At 40.7% G+C, this 17,788-nt stretch overlaps 2 protein-coding genes across 2 annotated transcripts; one reads left to right on the top strand and one right to left on the bottom strand.

Annotated features, from left to right (window-relative positions):
• Nucleotides 1–1,709: 1,709 nt before the first annotated feature.
• On the bottom strand, nucleotides 1,710–5,944 carry LOC139712393 (GPI mannosyltransferase 1-like). The gene is made up of 5 exons (XM_071624218.1): nucleotides 5,737–5,944; nucleotides 4,297–4,856; nucleotides 3,431–3,689; nucleotides 2,783–2,884; nucleotides 1,710–1,902 (listed from the first exon to the last, which is right to left on the bottom strand). The coding sequence occupies exons 1-5, from the start codon at nucleotides 5,917–5,919 to the stop codon at nucleotides 1,735–1,737; spliced, it is 1,272 nt and encodes a 423-aa protein (XP_071480319.1). The 5' UTR covers nucleotides 5,920–5,944; the 3' UTR covers nucleotides 1,710–1,734.
• Nucleotides 5,945–5,990: 46 nt separating this feature from the next.
• On the top strand, nucleotides 5,991–15,515 carry LOC139712395 (putative ribosome-binding factor A, mitochondrial). The gene is made up of 6 exons (XM_071624221.1): nucleotides 5,991–6,191; nucleotides 6,530–6,627; nucleotides 11,265–11,313; nucleotides 11,818–11,982; nucleotides 13,464–13,576; nucleotides 14,885–15,515. The coding sequence occupies exons 1-6, from the start codon at nucleotides 5,991–5,993 to the stop codon at nucleotides 15,513–15,515; spliced, it is 1,257 nt and encodes a 418-aa protein (XP_071480322.1).
• Nucleotides 15,516–17,788: the final 2,273 nt, after the last annotated feature.

Here is a 17,788-nt window from a genome sequence, read left to right as displayed (position 1 = left end):
AATTTGGTCAAAACTTACGATTTTCTGAATTTGACATATTATTAGAGTCTGACATGTCTTCTATCGTCTGTCGAAATTTTGAAGCAAATGATGAAAGGAAAGACCAAAAAATAGCGTTTTTCTGGGCCATGTTTTTTGGCGTTTCGACGAAGCAGAAACTGGTTCGAACATTTGGATTGAGCGCCATAGGCTCCGCCCCTAACAACGACCAGAGTGATCTCATTGGTCAGTTTGCTGCTTGCCGCTAACCGAAGCGTGAAGCTCGCACACTGCCTAGTCGACTGGTGCGTGCTGGCAGGGTGCGCTATGCCCAGCCGCTTCTCCTGGCATCCTGGTCACTGATTGGTCGGTGAGGAGACCGCCGACGCTGTGTTTGAATGAGCATTTCGGGGGTTGCTAGGGCTTACCTTCTATTGTCCGGAGGTGAATACTGACTTGCGTGTCCCTTGATCGTGATTGCGTCGCAAGGAGATCTTTTAGGGCGCTTTTCTCGAAACAGTGATTTCCCAGACGTCTCGACATGCTCTCTTTTAAACATCGATATCTCCACAGCCGATTATTTTTATAAGATGTGTTATATATCAATTTAAAGCAGAAAGACTAGGGAATTGTGTCATGCAATTTTCAAATAATCGGCCTCACCCGACTTTAGGATCATTTTGTTGTAGCGGGTCACAAATGTTCTTCAGAGAAGAGTGCACTTGCCGAGCTACAGCTCAAGGTCTTCATACATCTTCAAGTTCTCTGAAAGGGGAAGTCTAGACGATTTTCATAATTTCACATCATGTAATATTCAAATTGACAGCTCCATGTATAGCTCAGTGGAACTTATCGCGATCCTTTAGCGGAGCAATCCATACTCTGAAAACCAAAAACAAATTACACTGAACAAGGAACAAAGAAGATGACAAAGGAGGCTCACATACACAGTACTTCTTCAGAAATATGTAGTGATGTAATTTCCATTACAATGCTGTTTGGTAGACAAGTTCACCTGTGTATAAAGTGTGCATGCTTTCTTCTTTTTTTCTGCTTCCACAAGCATCCAATCATGCAATCATAAGGTGAAGCTGTCATGTCATCATCCTTGTTCATTGTGATTTGTTAAAAATCTTGAAAACATTCCTATTCCTCATCACTAAACATTCTCAACACTATAAATTCTGAAAGTAGAAGCACCACATACTCTTGCTGGTGACTGACAAGTAGCAATAGCCACGTGGTAATTGTTCTCATGAATGGAAACATTTTGTGCTGTGCTGTGTTGCATGAACTGCTTTGCACAGGGACTGAACTGTTTGTGCTTTCATGGTGTCAATTTTTAAACACCAAACAGGGATACACCTAAAGTTGCCAGCTTTTGTTTTCAGAGGACTTGTCTTCCTGTGTTCTATGGAAGCAAACTGTTCATTTCTGACACACGAGCATCATCTCCACCGGTTATTACAGAACATTATTATCCACGACATATCTGTTATCTTTCACCATCCCAAATCAATTTGAATGTCTGCTACCTCTATCTCAACATCTTTACAAGGTATTAAATTCTCTAACACCAAACATGGATACACCTCAGCCTGCCATGCATTGTTTTCGTCTGCGTCGTCTCTCTACACAAACTTTGTACGCATATTGACCATTTTCAGCATGGATTCCATCTGCCATCCATGATTACTGGTGTAATCCTGGATATCAATTTTATCCCTCACCATCACAAATTAAATCCAATGTGTGCTATCTATGCTTCAGTGTTTTCCAGACGTTGTGTCTCTCTCGCGTTTTCATCAGCCTGATGAGGATGTAGACATTGGTGAAGAAGAAGAAGAGGCCAGCCAGCCAGATGAACACAAAGGTGTCCCTGCCTTCAAACTCCAGATAGTATGCTGGTAGCAGCCACAGGCCCTGTTCGTGGGGAAGATGGGTAAAGTTTCATCAAACTTTTTGGTGCCATGCCTCCTTCAATGTACATAAATGCCATTGTATATACATTTTCATTGTAATGATTTGGTATTGAAGGAAATAAATGTTACTTTGAAAATCAAAACTGAAACCAACATCACTGGCAGACTAGTCAGTTGAAGATGGAACCCATTAGCACTCTTGAGTTTTCATTAGTGATTTTGTTTTGTAAGGAGCAAAATGGCATGAGACTGGTGTCAAAGGTCAAACTGCTCCCGAGTTTCAAAATAGCTATGACAATACAATTGTTAACTTGTTAACAAATGCCACATTATTTCCTTGTCATAGACCCATACATTAAAAGCATTGCTTAGGAGCATTCGAATGTATACCTGATGAGTACAGGTGCAAGGTAAATGAACTTAGCAGTAATTTCAGCAGAGTCATGGCATCAAGCATTGACATAGCAAGGGATATATATTTCTATAATTGATTCACAAAGGAAGACATGCTACAAGAAAAAATGTTATATTTTCTACATTGCAGAGCTCAGAGATTCTTCTGCAAGGAATCAATGTCAACATAACATGGAAATCCTACCAGGTTTAGAGTAAACTATTTCCAATTTCTCCTAACTTGCAAAAGGCTCAAAATGGAAGTGTGCAACCAAATTATTTGACTATGACTAATCAGTGTTTCTTTGTCATTCTGCAATAACAGCAGGTTACAACATTTCCACCAGCGATTCATGATCAATATCAGGATGATACCGGGTATCCTTCTCATCCCTCATCATCACAAATCAAGTGGACACCATGTAATAGTTTGGAGAAATCTGTGTACAGGGTCCAGTCTGTTCAAGTAATTCCCTGATCATGCTCACCTGAGCAGCAAACCAAGTTGCGATGAGGAAAATTCCCTCTCGGACAGACATCAGCGTGGAGGGCAAGATAAGAGGCAGAAGACTCAAATACCATAGGAAATACTGTGTACAAATAAAAGAAGGGAAAAAAAAATGTTTTATAGATTATTGATTGAGACACATTATACAAATTAAACAAAGCCACAAAGATCCATAAAAGCTTTGAAAAATACGGGGGAAGGGGAGTCGTGTGCAACATTGGAAAGCAAGAAGAATTTGAATATTCAATATATTTTGATACATTTGCTAACAGTACTTGAATAAAAAAGTGATATACCTATCACTGTTAGATGATAAATGATAATTAACAAATAATGCTGTCCAGCCCCAGCCTAGCCACTATTTTTGATCAAATCTAATTTTTCATCAGATGAAATAAACTTTCAATCTTGCAGATCTTACTATGTATTACATGCAACCTTCATCATGGCTATAAGCCTTTCCACAAAAGATCTCAGCACGCCAATTATCTTACAAATTATTCCAAAATTCCAAATGTGAATATTGCCTCTAAAAAGGGACTTGAGCAGGACATCATAAACATCGTCGTAGTGACTGTTCATGGTAACATTTTGGGACAATTGATTTCAATTGTGAAATTACCCTTACCTGTGAAGTGCACACTTTGTTGAATGTCACAAACAAAAATGTGTGTGCAAAACAGCAGAATGTGATGTCCTTGTAGTATCGCAGAGAAAATGCAACCAGGAGGATGACCTGGGGAACAAAGGTCAGGAGGCCGAGACGGAACGATGCCGACCACTCAGACGTCAGGTAGAGCATGTAGAAGAATGGTGAGAAGTTGTGCTTGACATCACGCCGGGTCAAATGATAAAAATATGCCTCAGATAAGAAGTCATTTCCATACCTGCAGGGGAGGAAAAGAAAAATATGTGAAAGCTAAAAATATGTTGATAGAACCCTGAGAAATGAGAGAATATCTTTTTTTAAATTCTGATTTCCTTTTTTAACAGACGACTCCCCTTATAATGAAGTCTGATGGACCGGCAGTTCCTTTTGTTATCTCAAAATTTTGTTATAGCCTAGCAAATAAAGAATAGAAAGATATATAGATAATGATTTTGGGACCAGAAACTTTATTTTATTGTGACAAAATTTCATTGCAACCATGTTCTTTATAATGGGATGGCATTGCATCTTTTTTTTTTAATCCTTCAGTATAGTGAGGACTATGTAGTTCTAAACATTGTCTTGTTTCCTCTGTCAAAATTACACTAAGATGCTGATAATATATTGTGATATATCATACACACAGTTGTTATGAGTTTTTGTTACATTGAGCAGACTTTTACAACTTACAAATTTATACTTTGGGTTTCCCTACGGGGTTATGGATATGCATTATTTCTGATATCATTGCAACCTGCTGTGTATTTGTGTTTGCTACTGGCAAACAGGAAAGTGCTTATGCTTGATAGCCTTAAGTCCAATCACAATGACTGACGAGAACCAACCAGTAGTACATTACAGCAGTCAGAGCAGCAAATGTCAGAGTGAATACTGCCACCAGCTCAATTCTGTTCTTTGTAGGCCACAACAAATTGATGGACTTGTCCAGAAGGTTCTGTTGCTTCCACCGTCTCCACTTTTGACGCCTGTCGGCGGAGTACACCTCAGAGTCTCCGACGAGGAAATAGAATGGGAGGCAGTACGTGAGTGGGTAGATCTTGAAGTGAACAGAGACAGCAAGCATGAGGGCACACAATTTAGTCTGCCGCTTCAGTAGGCATCGCAGGACGAGGAGGACAAGAACGGCCATGACGGATTCCGCATTGCCTCGGCTGGACACCGTGGCAGTCAGTGGGTTGAACAGCCACACGAGGGCTCCCTTCAGGGCCGTCCTCTCACCATAGCCCTGCATGAGGATGATCTCGTATATAAGGAGTCCAGCAGCGATATCGAGGAGACAAAAGAGGAGCTTTCCAAACGGGAATGCCAGCCAGATGTTTGGCGTCAGCATGAAGGCCAGGAGAGGTGTGTATCTGTATGTTGCTCGCCGATACGGAGACTCATTCTGCAGGGGGAAAAATCAAGACAGAGAATATCAGGAGAAACACATAATTTGTGGAAATGTAAGCACAACATATATATGAGACAATCATGAGTTATATTATTAATATGTAGTACAAAAATTAAACATGATTTGTTGATGAAAGCGATGACATATCTATTATAAAAGGTACTCCTTCATATTGATACTTTGCAGGGAATAGAAAGTCTATCTCTATCTAAATGAAACTAGCAAAGAGTCACAGAACTGAAAGAAGAGGAAATTAAGGTATAACTTTCTATTTTGAACGAAGATACATTGGTGTTTATGTCACCTTCTACAAATGCCCTGCAACTGCATGGCCTGCTTGATCACATGATAAGTATCATCACACATGGGCATGTAAGATTGCCTTTTGATTTCTAGATCCACCATCAAAGAAAATTACTACAGACACAGATCAGTGTACAGTGTCATCCTGCCCTAACCACAAGATTATCATGGAAATGCTATACATACATCATCATCTCATAATTTTATTGTTTATTTGTTTCGTATATTCATCAGACTCTAATCTATTCATTAGCCTGACCAGACACCGTGCTCCAGTGTCTCCGTGCGCCAGCACGGCTTTTACAGCGACTGGGCTGTGTATATAGACCAGTTAATTCATTAGATACTTCTACTACCGGTACCGGTACATCAAACTTGGAGACTTGAGTTGAAAAGAAGGTTGCATTTTCTATTAGATACCTGGTATTTATCTAAATTTTATTTCTAACAGCAGTCAAAAACACATTAAAATTTTACATATTCTAGACTATAGACTCCACCATAATGAGTGATTCCATTTAAAGTCAAGGACGACATAAAGAGTACTTTATGTCACTTTTTGTATGCTTACTTGGGTAACATATCTCGCAGCGTCTGTAAAGACATGGTAATCGATGTCTGTGTATTTCACCACCATCATTTGATCTTGGACTTCACCGTAGGCCATGAGTAGCAGACGACAGGCAAATGCGGCTATGCAACATGAACGAATGTTGCGGATGAACATCGAGTTCGTGGGAGAAGCCATCGTCATTTCTGTTCCTTGTTGCAATGTTGGGTCCTCGGTTTTCGCGTTACTTGTTCGGTAAGGCAAACGAGTGCTTGATGATCAGCTCAAAGAAACATATATCTCAGGGAGGAGCTGTGATTGCTGAGCCGTGCGCTACAATACTATGGTTGTTTGCACAAGATCCATCGGCCATCGAGGGTACTAATGCCGGTGGCATGCCGTACAGCATGCATGCAGTGCAGTGGTGCAGCTCCCCATCCATTCACGTCCGTCCAAGCACATGCCATGCAGACGGGGTACGAGAGAGAACAGTTAGTCTTATTTTATACGCTTTACTATTATATACAAACTATTTGGTAAATTAAAAGGCAATGAATGGCCTAAATGATAACAATTACAGAATTATGCTTAATTTTTACTCTCAATAATGCGATTTTTCAATCGTTTGTACGTTTTCGAAAGGACAAACGGAACATATGTAAATAAATTTCTGAAAACGCTTATGAAGGTTTCTGTGTCTTGCGGAGATTCCAAGATGGCAGCGCCCATGATATTCACCAAAACTCTTCTCCATGGATCACGCGTTTGGAGTCGATGTTGTTTACATCGTAATGCGCCATGTTTGGTTTCGCAGTCCAACATTTCAAGAATATGTTCAAGTGCAGCATTGCGTAAAAAGCAGAGACAGTCGTTTTCCGCCCGTAAATTTGAGAAACTGATGACCAAGAAAAAGTGAGTTGTGAAAGGCGATCGCGACCTACCAAAGTATGTAGCCCTACATACTTATTTTGATGTTAGTTAAATGTAGGCGTAAATTAGTAACGTTAGACACGATCTAGACTCTATAAATAATACTAAAATGGTCTACGACGTGCGTGCGTCTAGTTAGATAAATTGACCGATAAACTTACAGTATTGTGACTCGTGAGTAATAGATGGTTGCAGAACTCTGATCTCAGGCAGCAGGCTTTACAAAACAACGAGGGAAGTAAACTTTTAACGTTGCATGCTAGCCTTTTGTCAAGGCCGTCTCGCTGTAACGGACGAGCGAAGCGAGTCGCGCTACCTTACTCGGCTGGGCTCTCTACACCATACAGCGAGAGGGCCTTGACAAAAGACTACGTATAGCTGACAATGAAATCATTAATGCAAAAGAAAAACATATGCCAGGGACTTTGATACAGTACTGACTACTGTGAGAACAGACTACAGTAGTAGACTCGGTTCTCTTAGCAGGTTTGGAGTAAACAACCCTGTATGCGGCAGGGTGCCTATTTCTGGCAGGGGCACTTTCATTCATCAGTAAAACAGCTAATGAACATCATGTGTGCTCCCACTTGAGAACGCAAGCAGGAGTTACTCGCTAGTGTCAGTGGCTGCCAACACTGGAAACTAGTTGAGAATGAGACTCCCATAGGCCAATGCCATAAAGTATAATTCAGGAGTCAAAATGAGTGAGATCAATAGAAATGCATGCAAATGAATTAAAGTTTTAGAGTGAGAAAGGACCAAACTGTGTGAGTCTCACGCTCGATGCGTGAGAGTTGGCAGCCCTGTAGTGTTTTGAGAAGTGACACCTGATTGGACCTTTTCATCAATGAATGATGTGATGTGATGCGATGTGTAACAAGAGTTCTGTGGGCTGTGCCAGAGCAGAGGTATGTCCTGAACACACCTTTTCCTTAGTCCTAAGAGAACTGTGCACAGTTGATTCACAACTGGGGAAAAAATGTGACTATGCACTAAGTGTTGTACACTTGGGTGGTCAGAAGTAGTTTAAAAAAAAAAAAAACATCAAAAGAACAGTGAAGACGAGGAACACAGATTTGTCATACAGGATGTATAAACAAGTTACATTGCTCTTTTGCTTCCCTATCAAGGCTTAGATGGGTGTTTGTAGGGTAGACACCATTGAACAGTTGGCACTTAATTAGTATAATGTATTGCCTGGCAGAGTGAATGTGAGTTGAGTTGGGCAGGAAGAAGGGTAGTTGCCTGTACAGGGTCCAGGAAGCTGAGCAGATGAAGAGTGGACTTGGTGGCTATAGCTTCTTTGGACTTGCCTTCTCTATGACCCAGGACTGCTGCAGTGATGATCCTCTGCCATTGCTAAAGAGTAGTGGGTACATTAATGACATCCTCCAAACAGAGGAAGATTATACTGTGGAGAAGGCTCTTGTAGACTTGGAGTCCAGGTGTTGACCCAGTATGTGCTAAAAGAGACGGTACTAATTAGGTGTGAGCATCATCAGTTTCCCTGGTAGTTCAAGACAAGCATGGCTGTCTCATCTGAAATGTTGGGAAGCTCTGTCAGGATGTGGACAGACTTATTAGCTGTGGAGTGGGGGATTCCTAGCAGGGCTTTGAATAGTTACCTGAGCATTGTCTTGGTGATTCAAAGCAGCCTTTGTGAGGTATGCTACACCGTTCCTCGGATCCATATGGGGTATGCAGAATCGTTCCCACAGGGATGCCATGACCGTCGGTGTAAGTCCCATGCAAAGGTTGCCTAGTCCTGTAAGCGTATAGAGAGTCTTGTTGGCTGTGGAGATCATTTTAGGGCTTGGGTCCTGATTACCCGGTGAGTGAATGATACCAAGTTAGGGATGGCTATCTAGCTGCAATATATGTTATTCGGGCCAAACTGCTACAGTTGTGGTGTCTGAGGCCCCGGTCTGGTGACAATGATGGCGCTCTTGACAGCATTGATGGGTTATCTCCATTTAGCAGAGTGTTTAGAAATTATCTGGAATATGCTGTTCAGCTCCTCCGCTGATGTTGCTACAAGAGCATCGTCATCTGCCAAAGCCAATATACCAGTGTTGAATGAGTGTGTGGATGCCCCAGAGTCCTGAGGCTTGGAGTCTTGTGTTGAGGTTGTTGATGTATACGAGACAGAGCAAGGGGAATAGGATTCCACCTTGTCTGATGCCGTGCCTCACAGGAAGGATTCACTTGTTCTGTCATTCCACCAAACCTTGGCTGTCAGATCTTCATTCAGTCTCCTCATGAGAAGCCAGAGGTTTCCATGAACACCTGCTTTGAAGATCTTGAGTAACAGACTGTTGTGTCATACAGTATTGAAAGTCTTCACTGTATCCAGATAGGCCATGAAGGTTTGCATCTCATTTTGTGCATTGCTCTTTGTGATAATGTTCAGGGTGCTTGCCAGTAACATACAAGAATGGTCTTCCTGGAATGCTGGAACCCACTTTGCAGTTCATCTGGTATATTTTTGATCTGCACGAGTCTCTACGAGTAGTTCAAGAGTATACAATACACAGAGGTCAGTGAGGTATCCCTGTAGTTTGAAGGGTCATTCATGGGCTTCCCTTTTCCTGTGTGCACTGATAGGATGAGGCTGATCTTGAAGCTAGCTGGTATGTGGCAGTGGTATACAAGTGAGTTGAATACCTGCACAAGGATCAGAGGGTAATAGGACTGGCAAATTTTATGTGCTCTGGGCTGATATGGTCTTGACCACCAGCCTTTCCCACACTCAATCTAATGATAGCTTTGTTCAAGTGTGATGTTGTGATACACAGTTGAGTTCTTTGTACGGCTTGTATTGCAGTACCAACACCATGGTCCACTAAACACAGGAGGTTTTTAGGTGTTGAGAGTGGAGAGAATTATTCCTCACAACCTGCAAGAATATGATGACCTGTGTACATTCTTTTCTGTACCACTGAGGAATCTGTCTCTCTACCGTTTTCTGAGGAGACTTTGAGCTGCCTGACTAGCTTGCAGAACAGTCGAGGATCATCTACCCTTGAAGATTCCATTTCCTCCAGGACCTCGTTGTGTACACGCTGCCTTTCCTGACGTAGACAGCATCTGAACACTTTCTTACCTGCTTGTACAGTGCACTCCCGTTATAACGAACATGGTTATAACAAATTTCCAGTTATAACGAAGTAAAAATTTTGGCTGCAGTGTCATCCACTCTATGTATTTCTATTGTTTATTTGTTCGGTTATAACGAAATTCCGATATAACGAAAGAAAACTGCCGGTCCCGAGGACTTCGTTGTAAAGGGAGTCCACTGTAGTTCAGCTACACTTTAAGCTCGTAGTTTCAAGGACAACCTTGATCCTTCCAGCATTTCCATGCTTGCTGTATGTGACTGTAGGCCTGATCAACTTTTCAGTCCTTTATTGTTTCCTGGTTTTGGGGGTGCTTGAAAGAGAGTGAGGCAGCTTGGAGGTGGATCTCTGCAACATGGTGTTGGTTATGTCGTTGAGGAGCTGTTCAGTGACTTCTGGATGTAATATCCTGGACTCTGAGATGTGCGACCAGATCTGGTGCAACTCTTGACCTTGTGGTTTCAAGGATGACCTCGGTCCTTCCAGCATTTCCAGGCTTGCTTTATGTGACTGTAGGCCTGATCAACTTCTTCAGTCCTTTCTGGCTTCCTGGTTTTGAGGGTACTTGAAAGAGAGTGAGGCAGATTAGAGATGGATATATGCAGCATACTCTGCATGGTGTTGGTTATGTCGTTGAGGAGCTGTTCAGTGACTTTTCAATGTAATATCCTGCACTCCTCTGAGATGTGCAACCAGATCTGGTGCACCAGATCTTGACCTTGTGGTTATGCTGCACAGATCATGCCCTTCAATTTCAATCAGTGAGATGTCAAATGTTCAGCTTTGAGAAATAAAGTTAGCATTGTGGTATCTGTGTCTTTTTTCCCCTGTAAACTAAATCTGTACTGTTTGACCGAACAAAGCTTTTTTTTTTTTTTTGGATAAAGGAGCCATTCCAATTTAATTTCATCTCAAAACTATTGTAAATAATATACCATTTCACTACTTAATGTACAGTAACATTATAATCATTATATAAACAGTAATATTATTCATTACATGATGTTGTATGCCTTTGGTGAATCTCTCTGCTAGAATTTACCCCTCCCCCCTCCCAGATATGAATTGATATAGGAATAAATAAAAACAAATACTTTAATAGCAAGCTAGTGGACCAGTAATTTGTATGGTTCTGTGAGCTAGACCATAACCTCCCTCATATTTTGAAATCACAAGGACTATATTAATATCAGATATGTTGCAAGGTGGACAATAATCCTAGAATCCTTATAGTGTATTGACAGCAGGTCAACATTGGTCATTTTATGACATAAAAACATTGCCTATCTAGGTACAGCTTTGTAAGAATAACTGTAGCAGCAGCTGACCAGATTTACATTTTACAATCTCAAACAAATAATAGAACAACATATACAGTGTCGTGCGAGCTTTACACATCTATATATTTGAATTACTGTAGAGGTTTAATATCAAAGCTTTCTGTGAGTTTATGTATTTGTGTATGTTTAAAAATCTGTTTGTATGTTTGTTTCATGCCTCCAGGAAGAAATTCTACTTTGACCCCGTAAATGCAGGACAACTGGGCAAGATAGTGAGTATTAATTACCAGCATCATGAGCTTCAGTTTGACCAATTGCTACAAAGTATGTTTGTTGAGTTTCATTGGCCATTATAAATGTTATATTTCCTACACATACTTTGTGCAAATTGCATCAAGTGAAGACAGACTCGGTCATCACTGAAAGCTTTTGGTATAAAACATGTTGTGGCAGTTGGTAGTCTAATTATTCAGAAACAGATATTAGTGTGGATGGCAGCAGGTATGACCACCAGAACAAAGTTGATACTGGGTGATTTCACACACATACGTGTGCACGCACGCACGCACACACACACACACACACACACACACACACACACACACACACACACACACACACACACACACACACACACACACACACACACAAACACACACACACACACACACACACACACAAATGCACAAAACAAGCTTATTACACTTGCAAACACCGGCCATATATGTCAAACAAATACAATCTACTACTGTATCCTGTTATTATCTGTTTGGCAGTCTTCCAACACCCAACTGTCCAGGAGAAATGATGGGAGACTGCAACAACAAGACAGTGTCAGGCTGAGAGTGTACAACACCATCCTCTACCAGCACATTGTGGATCTGGTCAACACAGACTACATCAGCAAAGAACTGGAAGAGCTTCAAGTTCCCATTCTCTCTGTGAGTTAGCTCTTGAATCTACTGTCATATTCAAAACATTTCCTCCTTATATGTGGATCAAAACGTATCTTCTTGGAATTCTCAGGTTTACCCTGCCTTTGTCTGTTTTACAGAATGTGAATGCCTAATGTAAGGTTTTCAGTTTTGAGGAAACTAGGAGCTGTGAATGTAAATTCATGTGTTACTTTTTTATAGCGCCAAGTCTGCCCAGTAAAACTATCAGGATTATTGTGGAAGTATCATATTTCAGATACAAGGGAACCTTGCTGTAATGAAGACCTAAAAACCTAAGACAGTTACCTTGATGTACGGTACAGTATTCATCGCATAATCGGGCATCTGATAATCGGGAACCTCGCTTAAATGACATACGCTTCCCAGAAACATTTCCAATGCATGTTATTTTCACTGGATAATCGGGCGGGGACCTCTGATAAACGGGACAATTTTTCTTCAAGCGATCTTTGATTTTGTTGATATTTTATACAAAAAATCTACCAAAATACCATAACAATATTTCAAAGATTCCCTATCAGTTGTCGTCATCGAACTTACAAAGCAAGCTTCGGACTGGTGTGTTTTGACCTCCGTTCATCCAGTACACGTACATGCATAGCCACGAAAGCGCCGTGTATAAGTATCCATGCCATTGCGAAACACATGCTTTCGCGAACATTCTTCTCCCCTACATAATATTATAAGCAAAGCCATGTGCAGGGAGAGCTAGAGGGTCGCGCCGAGGGGTAGCGTGGTTGTGTATTCATGTACATGTACATGTACAGTACGTCAGTATGCATGTGTATGTGTGCACTACATGTACATGTCGTATGCCGTTAGTGTATGGGGAGTGCTCATCGCGAAATCGGGCACCCCGCTTAAAGGGGCCGTGTTTGCTGCTCCCAACCTGTCCCGATTATGCGATGAATACTGTATTAGCTTTCTCACTCTATTAAGGTACAATGACAAAGAAATATAAAGAGCTGGGACCTGTATTCTTCTGATGTTTCTTTATGATGGCTTCAGTGTGTCTTACTGTGAATGTAAAGGTGGTGAGTTTTCTTATATGGTAAATGACGATATCAGTTCATTAACCATATCACTGTATACATTTGTTTTGTTTTTGTTTTTAAATTGCATGAAGGCAACTGTTTTAAAATCTAAATGTGCAGTGAAATCAAATGAATGACAGAATGAATGAAAATGTATTCGATGTGTTTAAATACATTGAAAATAACAGAAGCATACGGTAGAGAAAGGTGTTTGTGGGCAGTATTACTATTTGGCTGTATGTGCAGTCAAGTGAAAGGAATGAATGAATGACATGTAGTGGAAGTTCCAAGCAATTTAACTGAACTGAAGCATTATGGCAAAGATAGTTTTCTATTGCACTATCATTGTTTGACTGACAAACAACACATTTATCGGGGCATGTCAAAGACATCCACTCAATATCTCTAAAGTGTCTGCTCCTCATTTGGTAGGTGCGGATGGCTGGAGACATGAGTGTGGCCAGAGTTTACTGGCAGGCGTCCGGGAATGCAGAGAGTGATGACAAAGTACAGGAAGTGTTGGACAGATATGTGGGACAAATCAGGCAAGTCAGCATACGCCTTCACATTTGTGCAATAGACCGGTATGCTAACAATTCAAATTTATGGGTGTTTCTTCTGTCTTGGGGTCCGTTTCATGAAAGCCATATGAGAGACTTTTCACTCGTAAGACACGTTTTGAGAGACTTCATAAATGGATTTTACTTCTCTCTGAAAGTCTCATAATTACATATGACCGACTGGCCATTCTGAGATTTATGTAAAGACTTTTATGTGATGACTTCATGAAATGGATCCCTGATGTAGTAAGGAGCTGTTCTATTAACCTGCACCTCGAACACAATTTTTAAACACTCAGAATCTACTCTGTGTGCATTAGTTGTTGCTACATCAGACAAACCTCAGGCAGTCTTTCAGGTTGTCAAGAAGAACCATTGTCAGAGAGGCATGCATGAAATTTGAATGTCAGTAAACCGGTCTATTCTTCCAATAGCAGGTATACACTGTAAAGTCTGCCACAAAGGACTTCTGTGAAGAGCAGTTTGAAGACTTAGTCCACCATGTTTAGAGGGAAAGGAAATCCATTCTTCTTCTTTTTTTTCCTTATGGTTATAAATGTCATCTTGGAGCCTAGGCTTGTACAGTTTAGTAGATTCAACAAGGTTTGATTATCATGTTTATTATGACATATGCACAAAAAGATGCAGGTCTTGGAATAGGGATGCTTGTTCCTTCACATATGTGTAATAACATTACAGATGTCAATCTTTTATATTTCAGTGTATTTATCCAGGAGCAGAATTCTTGTCATGCCATATACTTGGGACAATCCAATCTAATTTGTGTGTAGCACATAGATGTGAAAAGGTGACAAATGTACATGTTACATGTGGCAAGATTTGGATATTGGTTGTTGTAGTGAATCAATAAATTTGCATGAAATGTACGTCAACAGGGAGGTACTGCATTTATGGATAAACATTGGCTGTCCCATCTAGCATCCTTGGTGCCATATGAATTTGAAAAAGAAAAGAAAAGTCACCCTGGGAAATAATAACACAGAATGGTATTTCATTAGTGAAAGAAAAAAAAAGCCTTCCTTTTACTTTTCATACATTACTTATTCTCCATGAAACATTGCAATGTTAGTGATGATGTCATATTATACTGTATATGGTCCCACACATATGAATTAGCGTATGTTTGTGCAGTGTGTTTTGTACTTGAGTAAGTGAAATGGCATAGTCCCAACCCGTTTCCTCCACAGCTTAGTCTATCATATGGATAAAATAAGCCTCCTGCATCAAAATAATTCTCAGTATTATGTTTCTGATTTTTTTCCCCTTCTGTAGACATGCTCTCATTTCACTTAGAGTATTTGGGAAAGTCCCACGTGTGTGTTTCCTCCAGGACAAGGCAGCTGCCAGCATCGCAGAGATCGACCGCCTCCTGGCAACCGCAGACCTTGGACCAGGCGACGATGAGGACACATCAAACGACACCGAACCCCTGACTTCAAAGTGGAATGATCCACACGGTGAATCAGCAGCACAAGTTGAGCTTGGACTAGACCATTTGAAAAGGGGTGGTCAGAGCAAGCCTACGCGCGAGGAGTCCCAGATCGCATACGGGGGACCGAATTACTTTGCAGTGGACCATGCGGATGCACTGGCTCAGATATCCAGAGGGAGACAGAAAGATGAGAAAATGCATGTGCCTGAAGGCTTCTCTCCGATCACGACAGATTCTTTGGAACAATTCAAGAAGTTTCAGAAGAGGAAGAAGGCGAGGAGGAGGGGTGAGGAGGACCAGTCAGTGTACAGGGGGCAGCTGGATGAGAGGGGATGGAATGATGGTGAAGAACTCTTAGCGCATGAAAATGGTGATGAGAATCCTGGTGATGCTAGCGGTGAGAGTGATTTTGACGAGGACGAGGCAGGGTATCATCAGATTGACGGGGACAGTGAAACATCGCGTAGATGAGTTTTCATACACGGAAATGGCTTGATTGCATTGAAAGGACTGTAATACTTTATCAGTATTTGGTACATCTACAACATGAACAGATAGTTCAACAGTAATCATTACTTTACAGTAACTTATTTTATTTACCAAATTGTTATACAGTAGACCTCGCATGAGTCGAAGCTCTCGGGACTGGCAAAAATGCGTCGACTTAAGTGAAATTCGACTCTCGCGAGAGTCGATTTTTTTTTCGACTCACAGTTATGTACATGTATTATAGTACATTTGCATGCACGTGTGTGTGTGTGTGTGTGTGTGTGTGCGTGCGTGTGTGTGTTTGCATTCAAATTTGTCTGTTCTTGAAGATAATGTTCTTATTTTGTTCTAAATTGAACATGGAATTTGTATCAATACTAGTAGTTAAACGTAGTTCTGAGAATGTCTGCGCTAATGTGGCAATGTGCATATGCTATGTCTATGGTGCAACATACAATGTAGGTAGCCATCTCTGTCAACCTACCCTGAGACAAACACTCTCCCAGGCCCATCCCACCTCCACTGAACAAAACTATACAGCCAGCCGGGCACGCACAAACAAGCTCCGCCCACTTGGCCTGTCACTAAAATATTAAAGCAGCGATTGGTTGACCAAGGAGTTCTGGCTTGACATGGATAAAGTATGGATGTGCTGTGTGTATGGATAAAGTATATGGATCGATGTGCTGTGTGTATACCCTACATGCATACATGTGTACGTATTCGACATGCGTGCATACCGGTACGGTGAGTGTGCATGCTTACCTGCAGCATGCAGGCCAGGGACGGGGTTCTGCGACATGCCGATTTTTTTGTTCTCCTCTAAATGTCATGAGAATGCCAGACAAATCTTCTTCGGCTCAAGTGATGTAAACTACGTGTATTTTGTACAAAAGGGACTGAATGTTTTACTTCGACACAGCCGAAATTCGACTCTCGTACTTCGGCTTATCCAAATATTTCTTAGAGAAAATGCATAGGGAAAAATCGGGACTTTTTATTTTGCTTCGAGTTAAGTGATTTTCGACTCACTCGACGTCGACTTATCCGAGGTTTACTGTATTTGCAACATGAACTGACTGTTTCTGTCAAGTACTTCAGTGTAAAAAACTTCTGACTAAACATGCCAATATCACGTTTACTCAAGTCTATGTAACTTAAGATTGCTTCATGTATATCGTGGTAAGCTAATGCTCTAGGTGTGACTGTGATAAACAAAGATAGAAATCACTTAACAAAATAACTTTTCCATAGATAATATTCCAACCTCATTAACCTGAACTTTAAAAAAAGGAAGAAAAAAAATGTGCTTGAAATGGCACGCTATTTTATGCATTTGTTAATTTATTCATTATGTTTCAAAGTACATGTATTGCATGTTATAATGCACAGGATATGCTGAAAAAGCAAGATATTTTCACGGCATGAAATTTTTGTGAATTGGAGCTGACAGCCTTTTTCAGGGGCACGAAATTTTCATGAATAGTCACCAGCATTCAATGCATACAGTGCACTTCCGTTTTAACGAACACGGTTGTATCGAAATTCTCGTAACAATGAAGTAACAAGTCAGATGCCAAATTCACCATGTATACAGCTTTACATACATTATTGTTCAATTATAACAAACATAAGAAAACCGCTGGTCCTCATTATAACGAGAGTGCACTGTATAGTGTAGACAAGAACATTCGCATGCATTTTGATATTGTAAATCTTGGCTCTCATGAAATTTGCGAAATTAAAATTGATGTGAACATTCCTCGTTTTAGAGTACAACTTTACTGATAACTGCTCCCCCACCTCCTTTAACAAACTAATAAATGTATGCTATCATGACTATGTTACAAAGAGTATGATTAGCATATACCATTATACTACTTTGTGAGCAAGAATTTAGAGGTGCAATGAATTGACTGTTTTTGTTGTTTTGTTTTTGCTAGCAACATTTGGTATAAAGAGAAATCAGTAAGCACCAGATACCTTATTCACTCACATCAGAAATCAAATAAACACACCATCGTTCATAAAGGAAAAAAAGAATGCTGTAAATGTGTATGAATCATTTCTTCATTATTCTCAAATGTCAGTTCCATGTACATTAGGGTCATGTCAGCCTGTTGCCTTCAGAATATGGCAACGCCCCTATTGATGTAAAACATTGCATATCCATTTTCTGTAATTCAACAACAATAAAAATGATTGACCTTGTCACTATTAAGCACACATACACTCATACTTATCCACAGTCAGTT

The sequence above is a fragment of the Diadema antillarum genome, unplaced genomic scaffold, assembly GCF_040938485.1.
Source record: "Diadema antillarum isolate AM-2024a unplaced genomic scaffold, OU_Dant_1.0 seq00001800_RagTag, whole genome shotgun sequence".
NCBI lineage: Eukaryota > Metazoa > Echinodermata > Echinoidea > Diadematoida > Diadematidae > Diadema > Diadema antillarum.
This window is presented reverse-complemented; position numbering and strand designations above follow the sequence as displayed.